Raw genomic sequence first — 26,249 nt, 5'->3', positions numbered from 1 at the left:
GGCAAGGGAGCTGAGTCGAACTCACCAAGTTTTACTTTGATTTTCTTAAACGTACCTTGGTTTCCTGTTTGGGAATCTTTCCCCCTCCTGGGTTTTGCTCTTTCTTGCTATTTCAATGTAACCAGCCACTGTAGGAACTAACTGGCTGCAAATGTTATGATGAGAGCTCTCAGGAGGACCCTGGAAAAGTCCATGGGCACAGCTCCCTCAGGCTATGGATGAGACAGAAGCGGAGAGAGGTCACCTGCTCTGCCAGATGTCACACAGCCTTTCAGGGAGAGACCGTGTCGTTCCCTCCCGTGTGGCATGTTTGTGTCCCCTCTGTCATGTGGGCACATGTGTCCGCTGAAGGAAGCACACGGGCACTCTCCTGCCTGGTGTCATGGGTCAGGGGCATGGAACGAACACAGGATTATGTAACAGGATCCAGAAACCAGTTAGCCTTCTTTCGGAAAGAGAAGAGATGATCTAGCCTTAAAAACTTGGGCTTGGCTGGCGCCACGGCTCACTAGGCTAATCCTCCGCCTTGCGGCACCGGCACACCGGGTTCTAGTCCCGGTCGGGGCACCGATCCTGTCCTGGTTGCCCCTCTTCCAGGCCAGCTCTCTGCTGTGGCCAGGGAGCGCAGTGGAGGATGGCCCAAGTGCTTGGGCCCTGCACCCCATGGGAGACCAGGAAGAAGCTCCTGGCTCCTGCCATTGGATCAGCGCGGTGTGCCGGCCACAGCGCGCCTACCGCGGCGGCCATTGGAGGGTGAACCAACGGCAAAAAGGAAGACCTTTCTCTCTGTCTCTCTCTCTCTCTCACTGTCCACTCTACCTGTCAAAAAAAAAAAAAAAAAAAAAAAAACCAACTTGGGCTTGTATGCATTCGGCCACTCTCTCCCAGTGTGCTAACCTCGTCAACTTTCCTGAGGCTCCCTCTCTACACCTGAGCAGGGAGGGTGTGGACCAACACCACCCAGTGTTGTGGCAAGCGGGTGTGAAGCTGGGGAGGGTGATGTTCGGGCTGTGATGGGGGCGTGATGAATCTTAGGACAGGGTGGTTTTTGTATACCACAAGGCATCCCGTAAGTGACAGGGTGACACCGGCATCTGCGGATTTGGGGCCAGCCAGAAGAGTTCCCTTAAGATTGGGTTTCTTGCTGTGGCGTGAAATGCAATGCAACTTTATTGTTGTCAGAAAACCTCACTCAGGCTCCCTCTCCTATAACAGCAGCCAACTGACTGATACTTGGAGTACTGGATCTGCAATAATGACCTCTCTGCTTTATGTCGCCCTCTCCCAAATTATTTACTTATCTCATTTCATCTTTTTGAAAGGCAGAGAGATGGACAGAGAAAGAGATCTCCCATCTACTAGTTCACTCCCCAAATGCCTGTGATAGCTGGGGCTGGGTCGAGCCGAAGCCAGAAGCCAAAAACTCAATCTGGATCTCTTGTGTGGGTGGCAGGGACCCCAGTACTCGAACCATCACTCGCTGCCTCCCAAGGTGTACATTAGCAGGACACCGGAATTGGAAGCAGAAAAGGGACTTGAACCCAAGCATTGTGCTATGGTATGTGGGTGTCCCAGTTGGTATCTCTTAACCACTACTGCCCCTTGGTATCTGTTCTTGAAAAGAGGAAATTCGCATGATCATAATCTAAGTGCCTGTGGGCGATGTCTGTTCCCAGGAGCTGAGCGATGTGGCAGTGGGAGGATTTCTTTCTCTCGGAATGAGTCAAGGGAAGTATAATGAAGGAATCCTTGGTAGGAATTTTTGATGGAGTTGGAGATCAAGAAGGGGATTCTTTTTTTTTTTTTTTTGACAGGCAGAGTGGATAGTGAGAGAGAGAGACAGAGAGAAAGGTCTTCCTTTTTGCCGTTGGTTCACCCTCCAATGGCCGCTGCGGCCGGCGCATCTTGCTGATCCGAAGCCAGGAGCCAGGTACTTCTCCTGGTCTCCCATGGGGTGCAGGGCCCAAGGACCTGGGCCATCCTCCACTGCCTTCCCGGGCCATAGCAAAGAGCTGGCCTGGAAGAGGGGCAACCGGTATAGAATCTGGCGCTCCAACCGGGACTAGAACCCGGTGTGCCGGCGCCGCAAGGCGGAGGATTAGCCTGTTAAGCCACAGCACCGGCCAAGAAGGGGATTCTAAAAGAGGAGATTAGAATCGGGTAAAGAAGCTATTTGAGAAATGTTTATTAATTGTCATTTATTTGAAGGGGGGGGAGAGAGCGAGCGAGAGAGAGCGAGCGAGCGAGCTTCCATGCACCAGTTTCCCGACCCATCACAGCCAGGGCTGGGCAACGTACAAACCAGGAGACTGGAACTCAGTCTGGGTCTCCCACATGGGTGGCAGGAACCCAAGAGCCCCTGAGCCATTACCTGCTGCCTCCTAGGGTGCTTACCATCACGAAGCTGGAATTGGACATGGAGTCAGGCCCCAATCCCAGGCACTCTTAGGTGGGATGCGTTAACCACCGTGCCAAACACGCATCCCAGCAGTATTTTTTGAACTGCGAGTCCAAGACCACACATGCATGTAATCGGTGTCAACCAGCATGCAAAACACAATGGGAACCTGTCCAGTGCACTGCAGGTAGAGAGGACCAGCGGTGTTGCAGGACCTGCTGCTCTGTGTGTATTTTGGGCTGTGAAGGACAAGGTGCTTTTTGACTGTGAGTCAGGCTTTGAAAAAAAAGCATGGAAAGTGCCAGTGTGTAGCAGGGGCTCAGTGAGCCCAGACACTGTCCTGGAGATGGCTGGGATTCCCTTAGCAGGAGGGAAGGTCTTCAGTGGAGTGGAGCCGATGTAGCACAGTATACACCAGGATACACCAGCTGGGAAGCCAGAGCTCTGGGACCAGGCAGGTGGCAGCCTCTTCTCCCAGGGCCTGCAGCGTATCAAAGATCAACTGCCTGTGGGCAGAGTGTGGTTCTTTTTTTTTTTTTTTAATATTTATTTATTTATTTATTTATTTGACAGGCAGAGTTAGAGAGAGAGAGACAGAGAGAAAGGTCTTACTTCCATTGGTTCACCCCCCAAATGGCTGCAACGGCTGGAGCTATGCCTATCCGAAGCCAGGAGCCAGGTGCTTCTCCTGGTCTCCCATGCGGGTGCAGGGGCCCAAGCACTTGGGCCATCCTCCACTGCCCTCCCCAGCCACAGCAGAGAACTGGACTGGAAGAGGAGCAACCGGGACTAGAACCCGGCGCCCATATGGGATGCCGGCGCTGCAGGCGGAGGATTAACCTCGTGCACCACAGCACCGGCCCCGAGAGTGTGGTTCTTGCAGAGACTGCTACAGCCCTCTGTGGCCCTATGACACACACTCCCCCTACCCCTGAGCCTTTTGGGTTTGCATCCCTCACCCCTCCTACAAGGCCACATCCAATCCTCCTTCCCATCATGCTCTGTGGTCAGAGTGCTGGCTTCCAGCAGCTTGGCCTTGCTACCATGGACATCTCTGCCCGTCATCTCACACTCAGACCCTTGGATGTGCATCTCTGCTCCCCCACACTGCTGTGCCTGGCTCACTTTCTCCCTGGTTCCAAACCCCTGCTCTTGCAGCTGCCTGCTCCCCGCCCCCATCGCTTTCTCATTCTCCCTGCCCTGCCCATGTGCAGACCCCTCATTCCTGAGCCTATGTCGGCTCCCTCATACCTGCTCCGCTTCTGGGCCTGTCCATCAGCTGAAGGGGCACTCCTCTATCCAGAGACTGAGCAGGACACACTTCCCAGGGTCCCTTCTGCCCCCAGAAACCTTTTTTTAAAAAAAAATTTATTCATTTGAAAGGCACAGTGACAGAGAGGGAAGAGAGAGAGATTTCCCATCCGCTGGTTCACTCCCCAAACAGCTACAACAGCAGGGCTGAGTCCAGACAAAGCCAGGAGCTTGGAACACCATCCAGTTCTCCTACCTGGGTGGCAAGACCCCAAGCACTTGGGCCATCTTCTGCTGTTTTCCTAGGTGCATTAGAAGGGAGATGGATTAGAAGTGGAGCAACTGGGACTTGAACCAATGCTTTGACGTGGGATGCTGACATTGCAGGCAGTGGCTTAACCTGCTGCAACATACCATTTTTTGTGCCTGTTTGCCAAGGAAGGTTAGGCCCAGGCTAGGGGGCAGAGCTCTTAGGAGGGAGCTGGGCACATGTTGGCAGCCCTTGGAGAGTACACACAGGTCTCCCCTGGAAGCCGGCATCCTTAAGACTGGGGAACCCGCTTGTCAACTGCCTGCTTCTGTTGATACCCAGTAGTTATACCCAGGGTTCGCACGCTGGTGGCCAGGGAGCAAAATCAAGTACAGAACTGTTGGGAGTCTTTTGTTACTGTTTTGTTTTTGTATTTTGCCTGAGGTTTCATTTAAAACCTTTTGACTTGGTTGCCAACATCTCAAAATCAGCACACTTCACATTAAGAATTCACATTTCCAGCGTCTCTTGCAAAAATGAGATGTCTGGCAACCCTGAGCCTGCTCTCCCTCGTGGACACGGAAGTGCTAATAGTGAGTAGCCAGTTTTCCGGTTTGCCACAGTCCCCACCCATCTCTGCTGCCCACCAGCATGGAGGCCAAGGGCGGAACTGTTGTGATTGTTTCATTCAGAACTTGTATCTTATGGCTAGAGAAGCTGAACTGTCGCCTATACTCACCTCTATGTAGGAGCACCATGCTTTTCATAAAAGCATGAGAGTCTGTTTCTTCCTGAAGGTGAATTTAGCAATGTGCTGAAGATTAATTTTCTAGGTCCAGGTATAGACTCAAAACAGACAGTTTTCCCTCCCTCAAAATCAGCGAGGCCCACACCTGCAGCAGGTGAATCACTTAGGAACTTTCTAGAAATGCAAATGTTGAGTACCATCCAACGTTGCATGATTCAGAAATGGGGAGGGTGGAACCCCTCAGTTTGTGTTCTCTGCACCCCTCTGATGCCTACTGACGTTTGAGTGTCACTGCTGTCATGTTCAGAGTGTGGAGCAGGTGCCAGCACCTGTCACTCTTGTTTTCCATCCTTTTGAGAGAGACCTGGGGCAGTGGAGAGAGAGGCAAGGACACCTAGCTAACAGGAAGGCGTTCAGAGTCTCCTCCACGTGGAATTCTGCACATGCCGAGTGGGCTGCAGGAGTCTTTTGGGGTCTCGGCAAATCCTAGTCCCTTTTGGTCAAGCCACCAGCTAACTATTCAGCGCTTACCCCTGGGATCCACCTAGGGCTACAAGGAGCAATGTCTTTGAAGGGTTTTGTGTTGCTGTCCTGGAATCTATACTTACAAAGAAAAAAATCCAGACTTATAAAGAAAAGCAGTGTAGTTGGCTCATGGTCAAGATCATGGCAACAAAATCAGGAGGAACTTTCTTCCTTTTTTTTTTTGACAGGCAGAGTTAGACAGTGAGAGAAAGAGGGAGACAGAGAGAAAGGTCTTCCTTCCATTGGTTCAACCCCCATACGGCTGCTACGGCCAGCGCACTGCGCTGATCCAAAGCCAGGAGCCAGGTGCTTCCTCCTGGTCTCCCATGCAGGTACAGGGCCCAAGCACTTGGGCCATCCTCCACTGCCCTCCCGGGCCACAGCAGAGAGCAATCTGGTGCCCCAACCGGGACTAGAACCCGGAGTACTGGCACCGCAGGAAGAGGATTAGCCTAGTGAGCCGCAGCACCCGCCACGGGAGGAACCTTCTTGTCATGCCCTCCTGTGGCAGAAGCAGAAGGGCAAGAAACCAGGAGGGAGCCCATGAAGAGGAGGCCCGACTCACTTTTGCAACAACTGATCCACGCCCGTGGTGGCACTCATCCATGCATGATGCCAGGGCTCTCGCGACCTCATCGCCTCCTGCAGGTCACAGCTCTCAGCACTGTTGCTTTGAGGACTATGCCTCCAACACAGGAGCTTTAGGGGATGCCTGGTGCCTCCAGGCCTCCTGGAGAGATAATCCCTGCGCAGCCTTCCTGTGACACCATGGTCTGTGACCCTAGCAACAAGGCCAGAAAACAGACTGCTGTCAAGAGGGACCAGGTTGGCTGCTCCAGGGGGACCAGGCGTGCCTTGTGCCATCTCTTTAAAACCACATAGGCGAGAGCTGGTCATGTACGTACATTTCAGATCCAGCATAGGTAGCTCAGACTGCTGTGTCGCAGGTGGTCACGTGGCTGCCTTGCAGCATCCCTCTGGCTGGTAACACGGTTGATCTGGGTTCTTCAGGGGATGGTCTGTGTGAGCCAAGAGAGCGAGTCCTTCCCCACCCAGTGCATTTACTTGGAGGGTCTTGGATCCTGGAGAAACGTGTTTGTGATTTGGCCGCCCCTGTGTCCAAGACCCCTCCTACTATAAAATGAATAAGTGCATGGGCAGTGCTTATGTCTTTGCCTCTTGTATTCTCTCCTTCACCCCCATCTTGGTGGGTGGGGAACCCCAGGAACCTCAGACACCCACTTTCCAGGCAAGCTGACAGCTTCTACTGAGAAATGCGTCATTAGGGGATCGCATCACTGGGCACACAGCAGAATGTCCTACAGAAACTAGGATGGTATAGCTCCATCATGCCATGCGATCGCTTTCTGCAGTCCAGAAGCATGGTCAACACAGTTGCTGCCAGCATAACATGGCATACTGTTTAACAGGAAACTTTCTAAAGAGAAACTTTGGTTTATTTGAGAGGCAGAGAGAGAGAGCGACACACAAGCTCCCATCTGCTGTTCATTCCCCGGTAGCCTACGGTGCCTACTGGCTGGACCAGGGTCCTGAAGCTGGAAGCCAGGAACTCAATCCGGGTCTCCCACATGGGTGGTAGGAACCCAATCACTTGAACCATCACTACTGCCTCCCAGAGTGTGGAGTCCAGGAAGTCTGACTCCAGGAAGCTGGAGTCAGGAGCTGGAGCCAGGGATCTAACCCAGGTACCCTGATATGGGACATGGGCATCTTAGCCAAATGCTCGCTCCTAAACTGTTTTTTAGTAAGTAGAAGGAGCACACTCCAAGATAATGAGAAAAGGCATGGTAAATATGTAAACTAGTTATATAGTCACTTATAATCAAGTATTAGCAAGTATCATGCACATTAGATAATTGTATGTGCAATGCTTTGGATACTTTTATTGACTGGTAACACAGTTGATCTGTTTCCCCAGTACCACTGCAGACACACGAGGGATAGGTATGTTGCGATGTTATCATAGGAATTTGCTTCGTTATAATCTCATGGGACCACTGTTGTACTGAAACACTGTCATGCAGTGCATGCTCTGATTGTGTGCATATTCTGTGTCAGGGACAGTTGAGACTAGGACCCTGTTCTCGTTCTGAGGGAGCACAGATGAGTAGGGGGTGGTGACTGTTCATCATAGGTCTCCCAGACCACAGGAGGAGAGGGTGGGCTGGGGTTGGAGCCGTGTCTCCCAGGAGTCTACCAGAAGTGAGAAGCCGGTGCTGCCAGAGTCAGGTGGGTCCCCTTCCAGGCTGGAGACTTGAACCCAGGCTTCCGGAACTCAGCCTGGATGAGGGGCTGCCAGGTAGACGGGGCTTGAGTGCAGTCGTGTGAGAGCAGAGCCGCTAGCTGCCTCTGCTTCTTGCTTTTGCCTGGGCAGGCAGGGCTGCCTGCTGGAGCTCCTGGCTCTGCCAGCTCAGACACGAAGCTGCCCGCTCACAGCTGCTCTGCCTGTGCTGCTCAGTTCTTCTGTGTTGGGGAGTCCTTGCACCCCTGGGTGCTGGTCAGAGCTCTTTGTTGGAGAAATGCTTGTCTAGGTACTTCCCTTCCCACCCTCTTAGCCACCTACTTCCCACCCCCGGGACATTTCCCTCCAGTTAAGGATGCTCCCACGTGGGTGGCACTCAGTGGTTGCCTTCTGCTCTGTCAAATTGATAATTAGGGGTTTGGCTAGTCCTGGCTTCCATTGTGATTTCTCACCCCCCTGGCGAGTTTGCCTTTGGAAAGAGGATTCCTGGGCCCTGCAGGGGAGCCTCAGGTGTAAAGAAGAGAAGACGGTAGCATCCGGGCAGCCTGGGGTGAGGAGGAATTAGGACGACCATAGGAGCCAGAACAGCTGGTTCAAACTAGCCCAATTATAAAGTGAAAATAAGAAATACTTCCCTCCCAGGGTTGCTGTAAGGGTAAAACAAGCTGCTGTATATCAGGTTACTGGACCACAATTGGCAGTGCTTTAGCAACCAAGAGCAACAAAAAGATCAAATAGTGAATACAGGCAGTGCGATTGACAATTTGGAGACATCCATTGGCAAGGAAAAAAGGGAAACCCCTGTTTCTGTTTTTGTTTTTTTTTTTTTTCCTTCCTCTTATCCAACCTGTCTCATTTTCAGGAGCTTGAAGAAAGCAAGGAGGAGTGCTCTCTGGGGGTCTCCTAGCCCAGGGGGAGGAAGTTGAAACAGTGGCATGCACAGCCTGCTTCTGGGTGGTTGTCAGGGTTGTGGGATGTCTGGTTTGCAGATCTTGGTCAAGGACCACGTGTGTTTCTTGATGTCATTTACTTCCGCCCACCAGCTTGCAAGGATGGTTTGGGCAACTCTGGAGTTCTCAACGCTGTGGGTTTTACTGGCCCCATCTGATAGTTCTCTGAATTTGACTCATTCACCTGCCTTTCGTCTGGCTCATTCGATAGGCTCAGACTGTGTCCCAGTGGTAAGAAGGTGTCATTCCAGAGAGGTTACACTAGGTTGTTGGGAAAGCCCATGCAACATGACTCATGCAGCCCTGGGGCCTCAGCTGCTGGCATTTCTCAAAGGTTACTTGGTGACTTATCAGGGATAGGAAGGTATGGGGCAAAGTTAGTACACAGCCAGTGTTGGTTCTGTCCTCTTAGGAGTCTTTATAAAGATTTTCCAGTTCATACTTGGAAAAGACAAAAAGATGAGGCTCACAGAGGTTCAAGGTTATATGGCTGGGAAACCCTGTTAGGACCACAGTTTGAACTGGCTGGAGGTCAGAAGCTGGTGTTGGGGCAAGCAGATGGATATCTGTCCCCTGCTGGGGGGTTCGTAGGGCACAGATCTATTTTTGTCTTGCCCTCACCTTAGTGCAGCCCATGCCCACCTTGTGTTGGGAATCTCTGTGGCAGAATGGAGGCTGGGGTTTCTAGAAGTTTCTGGGATCTTCCAGGCCTCTTCCTTCAAATGGAACTTTGCATCTCAATGGGGGGGGGGGGGAAGGGATGTCAAAAGAGCATTTGCCAAAAGGGAACATCAAGTGCGTTTTTGACTTCAGGCCTCCTGTGTACACAGATGTTTCCTCCCTGCCTCCGTGAGGCTCACTGGCTGCACACAGATGGGAAGTGGCTTGTGGTTGAGCGGAGAGCCAGGCTGGATGGAAAAGGTCACCTTTCAGAGAGCGCTGTGGAGGTCAGCTGGGTCCTAGCTGGAGCTTTGGCTTCTGCTGTACCGGGTGACCACAGGCGAGTCCTGAAGCCAGGAGGGCAACGTCCACACCAAGGTGTAGCGCAGCCTTGGGGCAAGGGGCAGGGGACTCTGTGTTGGGACTGTGGAGAGGGTGACTCAGCCCAGGGTTCTGGGCCTCAGTTTTCTTCTCTCTAAAATGGACAGATGGGATCAAATGATTGCTAGGGTCCCATCCAACTCTTTTTTCGAAGAATTATTTATTTATTTGAAAGGCAGCGCAACACAGGGAGGGAGAGACAGAGAGAGAGAGATCTTCTATCTGCCGGTTTACTCTCCAAATGGCTGGATCAGGCCAAAGCCAAAAGATAAGCCCTGAACCGATGCTCACATGAGATGTTGATGTGACAGGCGGTGGCTTAACCCACTCCGCCATGATGCTAGCTCCCTCTTCCAGCTCTTAATTTGTGTGTCATCCTTTCATTGGTTGAGAAAGTTCTATACCATCCCATCTTCTTCATTATCTTAAAGATAAAGCTGCCCTGTTTGAAAGATAGCACAGTAAACCCCAGTCTGATACATGATGTTCATTTTAAGTGTCAGCAAGTGAGATGGGATATGTCAAGGGGGATTTTGCTAACATGATTTGAATACTTTAAATAAGACTATATTCATACATTAGCTTAATAGAAATAAGTTCATTTTTAGATGCATTAAATTAATATGCTCATTTTGAAAAACTTGGGAAAGGCAGAAGAACAGATATAATAAAAGAGTGGAGCATGAGTTTCATTTTTTTTTCTTGTGTTTAGTTTTGTTTTTCATTGTATGTATTTTTCTATGTAATTGAGACCACACAAGGAGTAGCAAAAAAAAAAAAAAAAAAGTTCAAGGAGAATACATATCATGAAAGAAACTACACATGGATTTAAAAAATTTTTACACCAAAATAAAAATATCTTTTAATTCCATTTTCAACTAACTTTGTAAAGTATCTTCATCTTGGGAATTTAGAATTGTACATCCTGATTTGGGCAGGAGGGATTTTCCTTACTTTAAAAATAAAAATAATAAAATAAAAAATGTTTTTAAATAACACAGGGGCCGGCACTGTGGCGTAGTTGGTTAAGTCTCCACCTGTGGCACCAGCATCCCACATGGGCGCCAGTTTGTGTCCCGGCTGTTCTACTTCCCTTCCAGCTCTCTGCTATGGCCTGGAAAAGCAGTAGAAGATGGCCAAGTCCTTGGGCCCCTGCACCCATGTGGGAGACCTGGAAGAAGCTCCTGGCTCCTGGTTTTGGATCAGCCCAGTTCCAGCCATTGCAGCCATTTGGGGAGTGAACCAGCAGATAGAAGACCTCTGTCTGTCTCTCCCTCTCTCTGTCTGTAACTCTGCATTTCAAATAAATAAATAAATCTTTTTTTAAAAAGTTTTAATGTGGCAAAGTAAATATAATTAAAAGAACCAGAGGAATCCTGTACTATAGAGACAGTCTTTGTGAACATCTTCGTGTCTTTGGGGTAAAGAGAGCATTATTTCCCATGGTCGAGATCTCAGGGGCTGGCATTGTACAGAGGATAAAGCCTTGGTCTGCCATATTGGCATCCCACATTGGAGCACTGGTTCGAGTCCCAGCCACTCTGCTTCCAATCCAGCTCCCTGCCATTGTGCCTCGGAAAGCAATGGAAGATGGCCTAAGTGCTTGGGCCCCTGCCACCCATGTGAGAGACCCGGATGGAGTTCCTGTCTTGGCTTCCACTGAGGGTATTTGGGGAATGAACCACTGGAAGGAAAAGCTCTCTCGCTCTCTCTACTCATCCCCCCTCCCTGGTCTCTCTCTCTCTGTTGCTCTTTCAAATAAGTAAATGTTTTGAAGAAAAAAAAAAAGTTCACACTGCGTTCGCTAAAGCAGGAACAGTTCCTGGAGAGAGAATGATAGCGGATTTTGAAGACAGCCACTGGGTGGTGGTTTAGTCTCTCCTGATTTAATAAGAATAGTTTAAACAGAGAGAGACTTGGCCCATTCAGTATGAGTCTTCAACATGCAGAAAAATTGTGACGTATGAGCCCTGGCAAAGAAAGTGGCCACGATGGTGCTCTGCAGAGCACAGTGTGGCTTTGGTGGAGGCAGCGAACAAGGACTTCTTGTTTGTTGATTCTCCCAGCAGTGTCCCCAGAGCTGCAGTAGTCCCCCACTGTTGGCCTGTGCCTGGACAGAGAGGGCCATGCCCGAAGCTGTACATGTCCCTCCTGCACGGCCCAGGTTTCATGTCACCCACCTCCAGTGACAGTGCAGGAGAGACACTGTCCTGGTTCCCCAGGACAGAGAGTGGGAGAAGGTGGATGGAATACCAGGGCACCAATTTCACCCCCCAAGATGGCAGATCCACCCAGACAACAGTATACAGCTGTATTTCTGAGTTGGGGGGTTGTCTACACTGAGTGAGAAATGATTCTCAGAAGGATTTATGTCATTAATTTCCTGTTGTTTTCTTCCTGATCTTGGTTTACCCCTCCATGCCTGGAGGGTAAGTGGGTGGTGCCCAAGAGAGCCTCCCTGTTTGTTTTGTGCATGAAATACCAGGGTTATGTCACAAAGTTTGTGGAAATGGAATTACACTTTACTTTGGTGCAGAAATTTTTTTGAAATCCGTGCATACGAGTGTGAATACAACTCAGTAGACATGTGTGTCTCGGATCAGTCTTTTCAGATGGAAACTCGTATTGCAGATCAGTGTGTTCCATCCTTCAACAAATAATGAACAATATCTACAAAACTGACTGTGCCCCCTGAAACTTTCACCTCAGTGGGATTTGTCTTCTAGAACATTCCAAGGGGCAATACCCGACTCTGGTGTAGCCCCTGTACGTGATCCAGCAGTATCACCTGAGGCCTTTACTCTAGTGAGAGGTGCTTGCTAGCCTTTAGTAAAGGCGAGGAGAAGGATGAAGGTAAACTTTTCTCTTTGCCTGTTTGTATGCAGGCTGTTCTATGACTTATTGTCTCTGTACTTGATTATTAACTTGGATCTATTTGTCCTGGTCTTTTCTAATGGAACACTTTTTAAATATTGACTTATTATTTCCTTGCTTTTTAGCCTTTGCAATTTTGGGGAACTCTGAACATGTGCCTTCCCAGTCACTCATTTGGTTGTTTATATTTTTAGGCATCCACAACTGCTTATGTGGATTTATGTTAGAGTTTTCATATAATCCTTGCCTCATCCATTTTCATTCTTATGTCATCCTCTGTATTTGGGCTGAGTTTTCTGTTATGATTTTCTGTTCCTCTTTCAAAGAGGGCAAAGCTTCTTGCCTGTAGGCACTTTCCTGTGTTTCTGAATGATTTTATGAAATGTGTTCTTCCTTTGAACCTTCAAGATGGTGTCTCCTCACCCTAGTTCTGCATGTTTTTCCTTCTGTTCTTCTTGGGAGACAGAAAGAGAAAGAGAGAGACAGAGAACACTCCCATCCCCTGGTTCACTCCCCAGATGCCAGCAACAGCTGGGACTGGGCTGGGCTGATGCTGGGAGTTGAGAATGCCCTCTGGGTCTCCCACAGGGGTGGAGAGGACTCAGTTACTTGAGCCATCATCACCGGTTGCCTGCAGCTGCATCCCAGGAAGCTAGAGGCAGGAGTCGGAGTCAAGTATCGAAGCCAGGCACTCCTCTGTGGACTATGGAGTCTTTTCCATGCATCTTAACCACTAAGCCAAATGCCCAGTACTCTCTACCTACTCTGCAACAAGGCAGGGCCCTTGTGGACTTGGCATATACCAGCAGACAGGACGTTTAGGCCATTGCTGACCCTGGCGCTCTGTGCACTGGGGGAGGGCCAGCCTGCCTGCATAGGTGCTTAACTGTGGTGCAATGATGTATCCGTCTCCTGCTCCAGTTCAGCTGTCATTTTGCTGTTCCCCTTTTACAACTGCTCTCTGTTCTGGGGTGTTCTCTCCTTGCTCCACTGCTCCCAGGGGCTTTCATTATTCCCATCAATTCTGATTGCACATTTTTTTTTTTTTTAACCTCGAGTGAGTTTTTTCTCTTGGCTTTTCCTCTTATTGCTATTCTCAGAGCAAATGTCAACAGAGGTGTTTCTGGGGTCACTGTCCCCTGACCATAGAAGGGCCCTGCCCCTGTCTATACGGTGCCCAGTGACCTCCCAGGAGTGACTCAGATGCACCTGCTGGGGACCTCATTCCTGCTTTTGGCAGATAATTTTTTTTTTAGGATTTATTTACTTGTTTGAAAGGTAGAACCACAGAGAGAGGGAGAGAGAGAGAGCACGTCTATATACTGGTTCACTCCCATATGGCTGCAAGAGCTGGGGCTGGACCAGAGCAAAGCCAGGAGCCAGAAACTCCATACGGGTCTCACACAGGGGTAGCAAGGGTCCAGCTTCTAGGACCTTTCTCTGCTGCATTCCCAGGAGCATTAGCAGGATCAGCAGTGGAGGAGCTAGGACTCAAACTGGCTCTCCAATTTGGGATGCTGGCATTGCAAGCAGCAACCTAATCAGCTGCAACACAACTCCAGCCTGCAGGAGAGAATTCAAGTTTGTTTTTTCTGGAATTGGGAAAAAAAAATTCTTAAACTAGTTCATGTGTGCCGCATGGAACTTTTACCTGTAACCTGAGACAGTATTTCTCAAAGTGGGCCATGTTCACAGCTAGGGATCGGTAGGATAATTTTAGGTCATGTTGGGATAACAGTTTTTAAGTTATATTTATTTTAGAGTGTAATAATTGAAAAAAAAATTGATTTCACAACTATTAATGCTTAGGGCTAGGTTGAATTTAAGTTGAATATAAGTCAATTTGAAAAAAAAAAAAAAATGCTGCGTACCTCGTAGTCCCGCTGATACACAGCAGTGGGGTCAGTTGGTGACAGTGGAATGTGAATGACTGACATTGGGGAACTCTGAGCTGGGGAATTTCCAAAGCAGGGAGCTCCCTGACACTGGGAATCCTTGGGGGTACAGGAGGCTTTGACCCTACTGGCTGTGACCGCCGTGCAGAAGCCATCGGCTCAGCACACCCCGGGCTGGGAATCAGCCCTTTGGTCCTTGTAGATGTTAGAATGACATCTTCTGCTCACATCCCTCCCTCTGTGTGCTCCTGCTCTCCGGCTCCTATGACTGTGATCAATAGCTCCACTCATCTCATCCATGTCCTTTCCAAGATAAACAGGGGGCACACCCTCCCTGTGTTCAGACAGTGCTCATCTCGCTGGGACACTGTTGACTGCATATTTCTTCTCGTAATCATCTTTGATTTCTGGAGTTCATTTTCAGATGGATTCTCCCACGTAGCCCCTGAGTGTTGAGCACTGGGTTAGGCTTGTGGGGAAAGCACAGAGACCTGGTTCTTGCCATTCAGAGTCTAGGGGATGAGCAAGCACAGAGAGGGAATGCCTGGGCCCTAGGAGTATGGGGGACAATTCCTCCTCCCACTGTTGGGTGGGAGAGGACTCAACATTCAGCTCTCTTCTGCCTTTCTTTTCTGAACTTTGAGTCAACCCGTTGGGTTTCCCCATCTCTGTGCAGGAGCCTCAGCTCCACACACCAAGGGCTAGACGCTTTGAACTTGGATGTAGCCAACAGGCTCCACCATGTTCGCCCAAATTGGCATGCACTGTGGCCAGGTCTCCCCCAGTTCCTGATTCTGGTTTCTCTCATTCCATTTTGGCATCATCTAGACTTGTTGCCCGGGTCTCACCGGTTCCTGAGCCATGTGCTGCTTCTCACGTCGCCCCCGCCCTCTGGTCAAGCCCTTCCTTGTTGTCCCCACTGGGAGGCAGATTCTGTGTCTTCTGAGAAGCGTCCCTTGACCCTTCCAGCCCGAAGTGACCCCTCCCCTCCCCGCCTCTGAGTTCTGAAAGCTCCAATTGTCTGCTGATTTATCGTCAGGCCCCCTCTACAGTGACTCCTTTTTTCTCTTGGGTTTGTGATTTATCTTCCAAATTTCACAAGTCAGATCCTCCATGGAACATTCGCCTACATCTTCCACAGCACCCAGAAAAGGGTCAGTTAGTTACTGTTAATGTGTTGATTGATCATATGGCCAAGGGGCCACATATGGATTCGGGAGGGTCCCAGAGGCCCTGTGCCCTGGAGACTGCACAAGCTGATGAAGAATTTTCCCCTTCATGACGATGAAGCATTTAGAAACAGTGAGTCATCGCCATACCCAGATGTTCTTTCTTATTAATAATCATTGTAAGACAAGACTTGTTTTAAGGAGGACAAAGGCCTACAGCAAATGTGGCCTGTTTTGGTTGATAGTTTTCAACTCAGCTGAAACAAAGAATAATGGCAAGAGGCTTGGTCTCATCTGACCCCATTAAACTCAGAAAAATTCAGCTCAAGAGGAACGATTGTCAATCATGTTGCCTTTGGATCACAGATTTCCTGCTGTATTTTGTTTGTGCACCTGGTCCCCTATGTAGAAATCCACCTACTTACAGGGGCCAGAAGGAGAGATCAGTACTTGGCTGCTTCCCCCAGCCAGCTCTAATGATGGAAGATGATTAAAACTCAGGTACCTGTTGAATTAAGACACCAGGACAAACCCACCCAGCAAACCCCGAAGAATATAAGGGCAAGTCTTTCCTACCTGAGATAGTAACTTTGGGCAACCATCATGTATAAAATACCTGGAGGGCTAATGTGTTCTTCTTAGCTCCGGTCAGAGTAGATTAGCACCCTGGTGTATAATGGCCCAGAAAGGTCCCTTGACATTAGCTGGGGGCCATCCTGGAATTGGTAGTGACAGTCACTTTTGTGTGTTGCCTGCAGCGGTATGTTGTCTGCGGTTGTGCCTGTTCATCTGTGTGATGCGGTGTCAAAGTGGTGTCAGTGGCAGCTGTTGGTGCCTAATGGCTTTCAGACTGTCTCCTTCTTGTGATTATAAAACCAAGAAGTCAAACACTGTGGAAGCTTCCCTGGCCATTTTAACTCCATAAAACTGAAAGGGCGGGAGGTGAAGATCTTGACCATTTAGAGCCAAAGGAAGTGGATAGGAGCCCAATTTCCTAGAGCAGAAAAATGCCTTGGTGCTATCTATGTCTTTCCCAAGTGTGTCTGACCTTTGGGGTGAATGTGTGGATCCCTCCACCCTGCCTTCCTTCTCCCACCCCAGAAAGAAGGTGTAAAAAAACCTCGGCAGTGAACAGGGGACTCCCCATGTCTCCCACAGTGCCTACCTCCTCTTACTGGCTGGTTTGGGACCATTTTACAAGTGTAGGTATAAACGTGGTTTTGCTCTTGTTTTTATGATGGGAGAGAAAAAGAAAGGCAGGGACGGAGGGAAGGGTGAGAATCCCATAACCCATTTCCTGTCTCCAGTCTTTCCCTCACCTTTGACCTTTTTTACACTGGTATCCTGATCATTTTTGCAAAGCACAGCCCTGAGAGTATTTTTTGCCCTGCTCAAAACCCATCCCTAGTCCCTCCTTGCTTAGCGAAGAGTCTGAAGTTTGTCATCGCTTGGTGGTCTCATGGCTCCCCGAGCTCCCTCCATCAGCTACTATCCCCTCTCTTCCCTGGTCTCTGACTCTCTTTCCTGTTTGCTTCTGGACCTTTGCTGCTGGGGGCCACATGCCTGGAGTATCATCCCCTTTCCTTCTCCCTCCTACCCAGCCATCCCGATCTACCAACAGCCTCTACTGATGAAGAGGATGATAGAATGGCGATGATGTGGTTGGGGGGATTAAGTGATGTCAGACGTGAGAGGCCAGAGACCTAAACAGCTTGGAGAAGCAAGAGATGAGCCCTGCTACCAGGCATGGAAGAGAGGAGACTTAAAAGGTGGAGGCGTAGGTGTGGGAAGCCAGGACTTGATGGGTCAGAGTTGCACTGTTACTCACCCTAGGAACCTCCCAGCATGCCATGCTCCTAAAAGAAAAACTTGTGATTGACATTAGGTTGCTACAGCCTCCCCAAGACTGAGCGTAAAACAGACCATGTAAGTGCCTTAGTCTGTTTTTTCATTCCTATAACGAAATACCTGGGGCAGGCTTGATTATGAAGAAAAGAGGCTTCTTAAGCTCAAAATTTTTGAAAGCCCAAGCCCAGGTGGCCCCATTGGTTCAGCTTCTGGTGAGGGCCCAGCAGCCAGGGACGTCACAACAGGAGCATGTACAAGAGAAGTCACGTTCTAAGAAGAAGCCACAGAGTGATTCAGGGACCGGGTGGTTGGTTCTTCTAACCACAGTGATTTAGGGACCGGGTCATTCTTCTAATCACAGTGACTTAGGGACCGGATCATTCTTCTAACCACAGTGATTTAGGGACCGGGTCGTTCTTCTAACCACAGTGATTTAGGGACCGGGTCATTCTTCTAACAACTCACTCTTCTGAGAGAGCCCAGAGCCTCTGTGGAAGCTTCTAGCAGTGGAAGGGTCTCCTACCACGCCCTACCTCTTCAAGATTCCATACCATCTGCCACCATGGCCACCACGGGGACCAGGCTGCCAACACAGGGACCCTGAAGGACAAGTCACATCCAAACCGTAGCAGTGAATCCTGCATAGATGGCCAGCCTCATCTTCTAGTCGAGCTGTCTCCTTACCTCTCACCAAGAGGCTTAGGTGGCTTCCCCTGGGTATGTGTTACCCCTCCCTAGACATTCTGTCCTGGTCTATCTCGTGACATAGTTGATGTGTCACAGGATCCCTTGACCTATGCGATCTCTGTGGGTCTCAGATTTTGTTTTCTGTTGGGGCTAAATATCCATGACACACAGTGTGCCTTTGTCACTGTGTTCCAGTGTGTGGGTCGGTGGCATTAAGGACATTGGCATCGGTGTGCAGCCGTCACCTCTGTTCACCTCCAGCACTTCTTCATCTGTGCTGCTCACACATGAGCTCCCCACTCACCTTCCCCAAGGCCCTGGTCACCGTCATTCTGCTTTTTGTGTCTGACTTTAAAAAAAAAATTATTTATTTATTTGAAAGGCAGAGTTACAGAGAGGCAGAGAGAGAGGTCTTCCATCTGCTGGTTCTCTCCCCAGATGACCACAACAGCCAGAGCTGCACCGACTCGAAGCCAGGAGCCGGGAAATTCTTCTGGGTCTCCCACGTGGGTGCAGGGACCCAAGGACTTAGGTCATTTTCTGCTTTCCCAGGCCACAGCAGAGTGTTGGATCGGAAGTGGAGTAGCCAGGACTTGAAGCAGCATCGCCGGCACTGCGGGTGGTGGCTTTTCCCGCAACACCACGGCGCCAGCCCCTCTGACTTTTTCCATTGTAGGTCTCTCATTTAAGTAGAACCACACAGCGTTTGTTGTCCCGTGACTGGCTTATTTCACTTAGCATGATGTCCTTGAGGTTTCATGTTTTAGCATGTGTTAGAATTGTCCTTCCTTTTTAAGGCAGAATAAAATTCCATCGTGTTTATTATCCCACATTTTGGTCGACCTGTTCTTCTGTTGATGGACACTTGTGGTGTTCCTACTTTTTGGCTGTTGTAAATAATGCTAGCATGAATGGGATATAAATAACTCTTCATGACCCTGTTTTCAGTTATTTTCTATATATTCCCCCAAGTTGAATTGCTAGATCATTTGGTAATTCTATGTTTTATGTTTACATTTTTAAGTAATTTGCATACTGTTTCTCATAGGGGCTACACCACTATATATTCCAACCATCAGTGCACAAGGTTTCTCGTTATTCTACACTTTCACCAACACTTGTTCTTTTTTTTTTTTTTTTAAGATTTATTTATTTGTTTGAAAGGCAGAGTTATAGAGAGGTGGAGGCAGAGAGGGAGCAAGAGAGAGAGGTCTTCTGTCTGCTGGTTCACTCCCCAGATGGCCACAATGGCTGGAGCTGTGCCAATCCGAAGCCAGGAGCCAAGAGCTTCTTCTGGGTCTCCCATGCGGGTGTGGGGCCCCAAGGACTTGGACCATCTTCCACTGCTTCCCCAGGCCGTAGCAGAGAGCTGGATCGGAAATGGATCAGCCAGGACTCAAAGCAGCACCCATATGGGATGTAGCACTGCAGATGGAGGCTTTACCCACTACAACACAGTGTGGGCCCCTCTTTTTTGTTTGTTTGTTGTTGTTGTTGATAGTAATCATACTAATGGGTGTGACATGATTTCTCATTGTGTTTTTCATTTGCATTTCCCTTGTCAGTGATGTTGAACATCTTTTCATATGCTTATTGGACATTTTTATTGCTTCTTTGGGGGAAATATATTTTGCTCATTTTTCATTTGGATTATTTGATTTTTTTTATTATTGAGTGTAGTCTTTCTGGAGCCCAGCAAATTGCAGCTCCTACCCTTCCAGCCTCTGCTGAGAGTAGCAGCAATAATACTAGTTTTTATTAAGCACTTACATCATCCTCACACTATACTGAATGTTTACATGGAGGTTCCGCTATTTAATCCTTTTGAGAAGGATGCTGTAATTATCTCCACTTTACACTTAAAATTGAAACCTTGAGTCCATACCCAAAGTCTCAGAGCTGGCAACTAGCAAGACAGCAGCAGCTTAACCCTGACCTCACTCCATCCCTGCGTGATAGTAGATGATTTCTTAGCCACCGCCCAAGGAGCTGGCATTGAAACTTCTTCATAAATAACGGTTCATCCTTTTGATAGTGAGAAGACTTGATATAGGAAAAAAAAAAATGATCGCTTAGGGCCTGGGAACTTGGTCTCTCTGGAAAACCGTGTTTGGTTCTTTATTAAGTATCTGTTGCTAAAATCCCATAGGTTTGCATCTGAAAATAAATAAGAAATAGGTGGCATTTTAAATGCTGAAACCTCAGCTGCTCCAAAAAGCTTTCAAAATAGAATGAGACCATACATTCGCCAAAGATGCAAGTCCCTCCCTCAACTCATTTGGTTGGTGGATGCAGGCTTATCCCCAGAGTCCAATCATTTCTTCACTTACTGCTAACAGCTTTGAAATTCAACAGGCCCTTCTCACTGGAGATGCACAGCATTCACCCTGGTTGTATCCATTGCCTGTCCGAATGTGGTGGTGGTGAAAATGCATGGAAGGGCCAGGGACCCCACAGCTTGCCCCTGTGGGCAAGATTTCCAGCCTTGATGAGGCGAACACAAGAGTTCTTTAGGAACATTCTCATTTCTTTTTATGCTGGTTTTTATCTGGCCCTGGGTTCATGCAGCTGGGGCCAGGGCTGGGGCCAGAGCTGGGACTCGGGGTTGGGAGGAAGTTGGTGGAAACATTCCCCAGCAGGGCTTGGACAGACCCAGCGAGTCCTGCCTAAAACACAGTGGACAAAGCCCGCCTTGTCCACAGGCCTGGGGGTGGGAGGTATCTGGTCAGTGACACAGGCTTGGCCATTGTAAGTTATGACCTTAGCCAATTTTTTTTAGCTGAGAAAGGGGAAAAAGAGAGTTGAAAAAAAGCTAAATGAAGGCCTCCAGAAACTTTGCATCTGGAAAGTCCAGAATGAGTTGTTGATTTCCCAGCAAGCACTGGAGCTGGGTTGGAAGGAACTGTGCAATGCAGTGGGTTCTTTGTGAAAGAGCCGCGATGAGAAAAGCCACAGGGACATCCTCCTGGGTGCCTGGAGCGCTGGCCCTGGCGTAGTAGCTGCTTGCTTCAGCCCCATTTCCCGCCGAGGCTGCCATGCAGAGGAAGCCGGCAGGAGCCCGGCTCTGAGTCTGGGGGCTTCAGACAAGACCCAAGACTCTCCTCCGAGGAGACTGCCCACCAGGAGGGCTAGCTGCCCCCTCATGGTAAGAATCAACTCTGCCTGTCTGTGTGTGTGCTCAGAGCTCACTGTTCTGGATGTTTCTAACGCGACGCTCAGCGCTCACTGTTCTGGGTGTTTCTAACGCGACTTCAACATTTTGGAGAGGCGAGTCGGGAAGCCCTCAGACTGGGGCTTACCTGCTGAGCTTGGCAGGGGAGAGGGGAGGGGTCTGAGGACCCCATGTGGTGGGTGGCACCTGTCGTAGCCACACAAGCCGAGCAGGAAGAGAAAAGAAATCATGAGCTGTTGTGAGAACTTGGGAGAAGAAAAGGAGAGAGTTAGGAAGGAGGTGTGTAAGGGGCAAAAGGCTGGAGCGTTTTAGTAGGAGCCATGTCACGGAGAAGTAGAATGGGTGACAGGATGGATGCTCCAGGCCTTAGAGTCTAAATCGTGCTTCCTGCACTTAACTTCTCTCAAATGCAAACCTTGGCTTCTCCCTGCCTGTCTGGCCTCTCCTCCATGGCCTGGTTCTGCGCGGGGGGGGGGGGGGGGGGGGGAGCACTGCATGGAGGTGAAGAGGAGCCCCTGGGGTGTGGAGGTGCTTGAGGATCTACCTGGGTCCAGCTTTGATGGATGTTTCCTTCCAGGGTGGCATCTGCCACAGTGGTGGTGGAAGCTCCTTTGTGACCTTGTAGTGGAACTGCCTTGTTTGGCCAATCTTTGCACCATCCCCTTTCTCTGCCAAGAGGCACCTCTCATCAGCTCAGACTTGGGGGGACCCGTCTCTCTGGGGGCTCCAGATGGCCGAGGGAGGTCCCATTTGTGGGCAAAGGCAAGTCTGTTTCTGCATATCGTCATCTTCCTCTGCTTCCCTAGACTGATGAGCACCTCACATTTTGGCGTGCTAGTTAAGGGCACCCCTGAGTGGGCCCACTGGCTGCCTGGAATAGCCCACTGCAGGGCCTCTCAAAGGTTAATGTGCATCTGAATTGTCCAGTCGCCTTTAAGAAGGCAAATCTGGCAGCTGGGTAGAGCTTGGGATTCTGCATTACTGGTGGGCTCCCATTCAGCCGGCACAGGGATCACACTTGGACAGTGACTGCCTGCTGAAGGGCCCCAGACCAAGTCACAAGGTTATGACCATACAGCAGTCTGGGATCCGATGGCTGGGTTTGGCTATGGCTGTGGATCATGGCTGCGTGGTTCATGTTGAGGTGGGATTGGCAAAAAGTATGAATACTCAGGGGCATGCAAGAGCTTGGAAGAGCCCAAGTTCTTGGCAGTGCCATGGCCTGTGAGTGTGGGGTGTCACGTATATGATGAGCAAAGCGCTCAGTGCTAGCAGGTCTAGGAACATCTTCACTGGAGCCCATAGTTGGTATATGGGGGGGGGGGGCAAATTCTAGCTTTAGGGTGTGACAGAAGCCAGGGTACCAGGGCAGAAATCCGGTTGCTAGGCAGATAAAGCTCAAACCTTGAATGTGGCTGGAGGAGTGGCAGGGATCAAAGGAGTAGATGTGGGTTCATCGGCAGTTGCACAGACCTCCAGGCTGGTGAGGCGGAATCCCAGCTTGGGGGCTGGCAAGATGTCAGATGGCTCCAAGTCAGGTGTCTATACTTGACTGTGACTTATTTTCTACTGCAAAAATGGCATGTCCTTAACATGGATATACGAACACTTAGAATCAAGTATTAGGCTATATTTACATAAGCTCTTGGAGGCCATCTGCTCTACCTTCCGTATTTCAGAGATGAGGAAATCCAGGCCTCCTAGCAGAAATGAATTGCTCAAGATCTCACAGCAGGTCCATGTGAGGCCTCTGGCCCCAACTCACGTCCTGTGTTTGCAGGGTGCAGTGGCGAGGTCCCAAACCTGACACAGAGATCCTTGGCTGTCGCCGTTGGTCCAGTTCATGTGCATCGGTGGGTGGTGATGGAGGCTCCAGAAATAGCTGAGTCGGGTTGGCAGTGGCACCCTTCACTGACTCTCAGAAACCATTCCAGGCCCTATTAGACTTGCACTGCTTCCAGGGCTCATGGTTCAGAACCAATTAGGAACTCTGTCTCGGAGTCAGAAATCTTTGATCAGAGCCACTCAGAGCGTAGGCCATTGGCACTGCACAGCAAACCCTTGGTGAGGCTAACTGTTCCCATTTTCTTTTGGTGCCTGTGGCCTGCTCCAGGCAGCCAGGAGTGACCACAGAGCCGGGGCAGTTGGATTGTGGCATTGGACGGGCCAGCAGATACGCACACATTATGTCCTGTTTAGCTCTAGTCTGACTTTTCTTTAATTTCATTTATTTGAAAGGCAGAAAGCAAGACAGAGAGGCAGATCTCTTTTCCATGGGGTTCACTCCCCAAATGCCCACAACAGCTGAGGTGGGGCCAGGCCAAAGCCAGCAGCCAGGAACTCAGTCCAAGACTCCCACATGGGTGGCAGGGACCCATGGACTGGAGCCACCACCTGCTGCCTGCCTCCCGGAGTGTGCATTTGCAGGAAGCTGGAAGAGGGAGCAGAGCTGGGACTTGATCCCAGGCCCACTGATACGGAACACAGGCATCCCAAGCAAAGTCTTAACCACTGCGGCAAACGCCTGCCCCTCTGCCTTCTTTGCAAACGCCACCAACTCCCAAAGGAAGTTGCATCTGTGGGTGCTTTTGCCCCCGGAGCATCTGTGGGGGGCAGCTGTGCCATTTGTGTCTGAAGTTCCTTTCTGGTGGGCAGAAGACGGCTGTGCAAGAGATACCAAGCCAGTGACTGAGCTAGCAACTTTCCACTCCCTTCCTCTCTCTGAACTTCTGAAATTCATTTTGTTCGGGGCAGAATGCTTGAAACATTTGCTTGTAGGGTTTTCTTTAGAGGTGTAACAGCTTTCGAAAGTGCCAGAAACAGTAGTGGAGGTATTTTGGAGTTTGACAGCTTAATACCAAAGGCAGGCTAGGGAGGGTGTTATGTAATATTGATCTCTCTCCCTCTCCCTCTCCCTCTCCCTCTCTCCTTCCCTCCCCCCACCCCCCAGCAGCACCAAGTGTCCAAAAAACTGGTTTGCAAGGTTTGTCCTCTGTCAAGGTAAACTTGACCAATTGTGCTTGAGAGATCTCCATGGGGAGAGAGTTGCAGGTGCACAGTCCTCAAAGGTATGTCAGCATTGTCTTCCAGAGCAGGGCAGCAAATTCCCTTATGAGTATAAACTGGTATAAAAAAATCCAGGATGTATTCCCGGGTCATTAACCTTTGGGACCAAGAGAATGACCAAGAGAAAGAAACGTGTAGTCCAATTCCTTCTTTTTCCCAGTTGGGCTGTTTCCATTTCAGGACTAAGCTGGCCCTAGCAGTGACCTATAGCAGAGGCGACTCCTCACACCCCATCCTCATACAGATCTCAAGGGATGCCCACAATCTCGTATCCTGGTGTGCGTGCGAATTTCATTCCCAAGTTTTGTTCAATCATTTCACTTCATTAGCATCTCAGACGGCATTGCTTTTCTACCCATTCCAAGTCAAATTGCATTGTGGAGATGGAAAAGTATCAAGACCCAAAGAATTCAGTCCTCTTCCTCTCTGGAACCCAAAAGAGTTTGGGGGAAACGTGCTCCTCCCCCAAAAAAAGGTCCTATTTCATGAACCTTTGTTCCCTTGGCATGCGGTCTCTGTCATAGCCTTTGTTGATGTGGTTGCTGTTTTGCAAGCTGAGCTGGACATTTGAATGCCTTGAAATTTCCCGTGCAGTGGTTTAGGCTCTGTTATGAAAGATGTCCCATGGGCAGAGACCACAGCACTTGAGGGCCAGCAGCATTACTGCTTATGTCTGGGGCACCATGTCCTTTCCTGCCTGCACCTGTGTGCTTCCTACTAATGCTTTTCTTGTCCAGAGCTGGAGGGAAGGTATCAGAATGGCTCACACTTTGTTTTAATTAAAAAATATTTTTGAGAAGCAGAGAGAGAGAGAAAGAGAGAGAACTCCCATTCACTAACTCACTCCCCAAATGCTGGCAATGGCTTGAGAAGGGCCAGGCCGAAGCCAAGAGCTAGGAACTCAATTCAGGCCTCCCACATAGTTGGCAGGGACCCAACCACTGGAGCCATCACCACTGACTCCCAAGGTGCACTTAAGCAGGAAGCTGGAGGCGGGAGCTGTATCTGGGACTCCAGCCCAGGCACTCTGGTATAGGATGCAGGCATCTAAACTGCTCTTCTCCATGCCTGCCCCAATCCATGCTGTTTTTGTACCAATAGGAAAAGAGAAGCAGGGAATGAACCTCCTGAACAGCCCAGGAGGAAGGGGAGAGTTTGAATAAAATGTCTCTGTCAATCAAAAGCTGAGAGTAGAAGCATCCATGTTTTCTGGCCAGGAAACAGCAGGTGCAGGCTCTCACGAGCAGACTTCCTTGCCCTTTATAATGGTGTCAGCCAAATAGAGCTTAGCAGTGGGACAAAGCAGCAGGGCTTTGCGGGGTTGGGGTGGAGGGTGTTTCTAACTCCAGGTTTTGAGATGGGGAGGCGGTCTCTGCTTCCCACCGTAGTTCTGGAGCTGTTGTCTGTATTTCAGCACCTCTTATTGGTCTCCTGCTCCTGCCAGCTCCCTTTGGGTGCTGGTACAACAAGGCCTATAGACACCTGCTCCAAACTTCTGTTGGAGACCCAAGGAATGACCCTGATATTCAGTGGCACAGTTACATTACTTGGTCAGCGCTGAGATTTTCCCAGAGGTAGTGAGGGATATGAGAGTGGCGAGCAACTCTCAGATCCCTGCTGTGCTGTGTGGAGTCGCCACTGGTGACGGGCCCTACCATATGAGATACAACAAATCTGACATCCCAGGTCCCAGGTGCCCCTTGCTTCCTGCATTGTCTATTAATTAGGCCTTCTGGCTTTCCTCTGTGTGACAGGTGCAAAGCTAGAAAGATGTCTTCCTCCAGGGTCTCGGAAAGAAAAGGTTCAGGAATGTGTGTGATGTCCACGTAGAAGGTGTTTCTTCCCAATCGGTACTGCTTGATCCCCAGACATTTCAAGCCTGTGAAATGGCTTGTGGCCCAGGATGGACTGTCTAGTTCATTCTTGTTTTTTTTTATTTGTTTGTTTGTTTGTTTGTTCAAGTGGAAGAGGGAGAGATGGAGAGAGAGAGAAAGATACTCTCCATTGGTTCGCTTCACAATGCCTGCACTAGCTGGGATTAGGCTGGGGCAAGGACTGGAGCCAGGAGTCAGGAATGTAATCCAGGTCTCTCACTTGGTGGCAGGATCCCAG

The 26,249-nt window shown here is 49.7% G+C and overlaps 1 protein-coding gene across 4 annotated transcripts in view; it reads left to right on the top strand.

The window, feature by feature from the left end:
* GAS7 (growth arrest specific 7) overlaps positions 1-26,249 on the top strand; it is a 238,943-nt gene that overhangs the window by 117,606 nt on the left and 95,088 nt on the right. The window contains exon 1 of one of the 4 annotated variants that reach the window (XM_062216545.1): positions 20,824-21,044. The exons of the other annotated variants lie outside the window; for them this stretch is intronic. Coding sequence (XP_062072529.1) covers positions 21,042-21,044 — 3 coding nt within the window. The 5' untranslated portion in view covers positions 20,824-21,041. Of the gene's footprint in view, positions 1-20,823; positions 21,045-26,249 lie in introns of those variants that run through there. 4 annotated transcript variants of the gene reach the window in all.

This window comes from Lepus europaeus, chromosome 18, assembly GCF_033115175.1.
Source record: "Lepus europaeus isolate LE1 chromosome 18, mLepTim1.pri, whole genome shotgun sequence".
Taxonomy (NCBI): Eukaryota; Metazoa; Chordata; class Mammalia; order Lagomorpha; family Leporidae; genus Lepus; species Lepus europaeus.
This window is presented reverse-complemented; position numbering and strand designations above follow the sequence as displayed.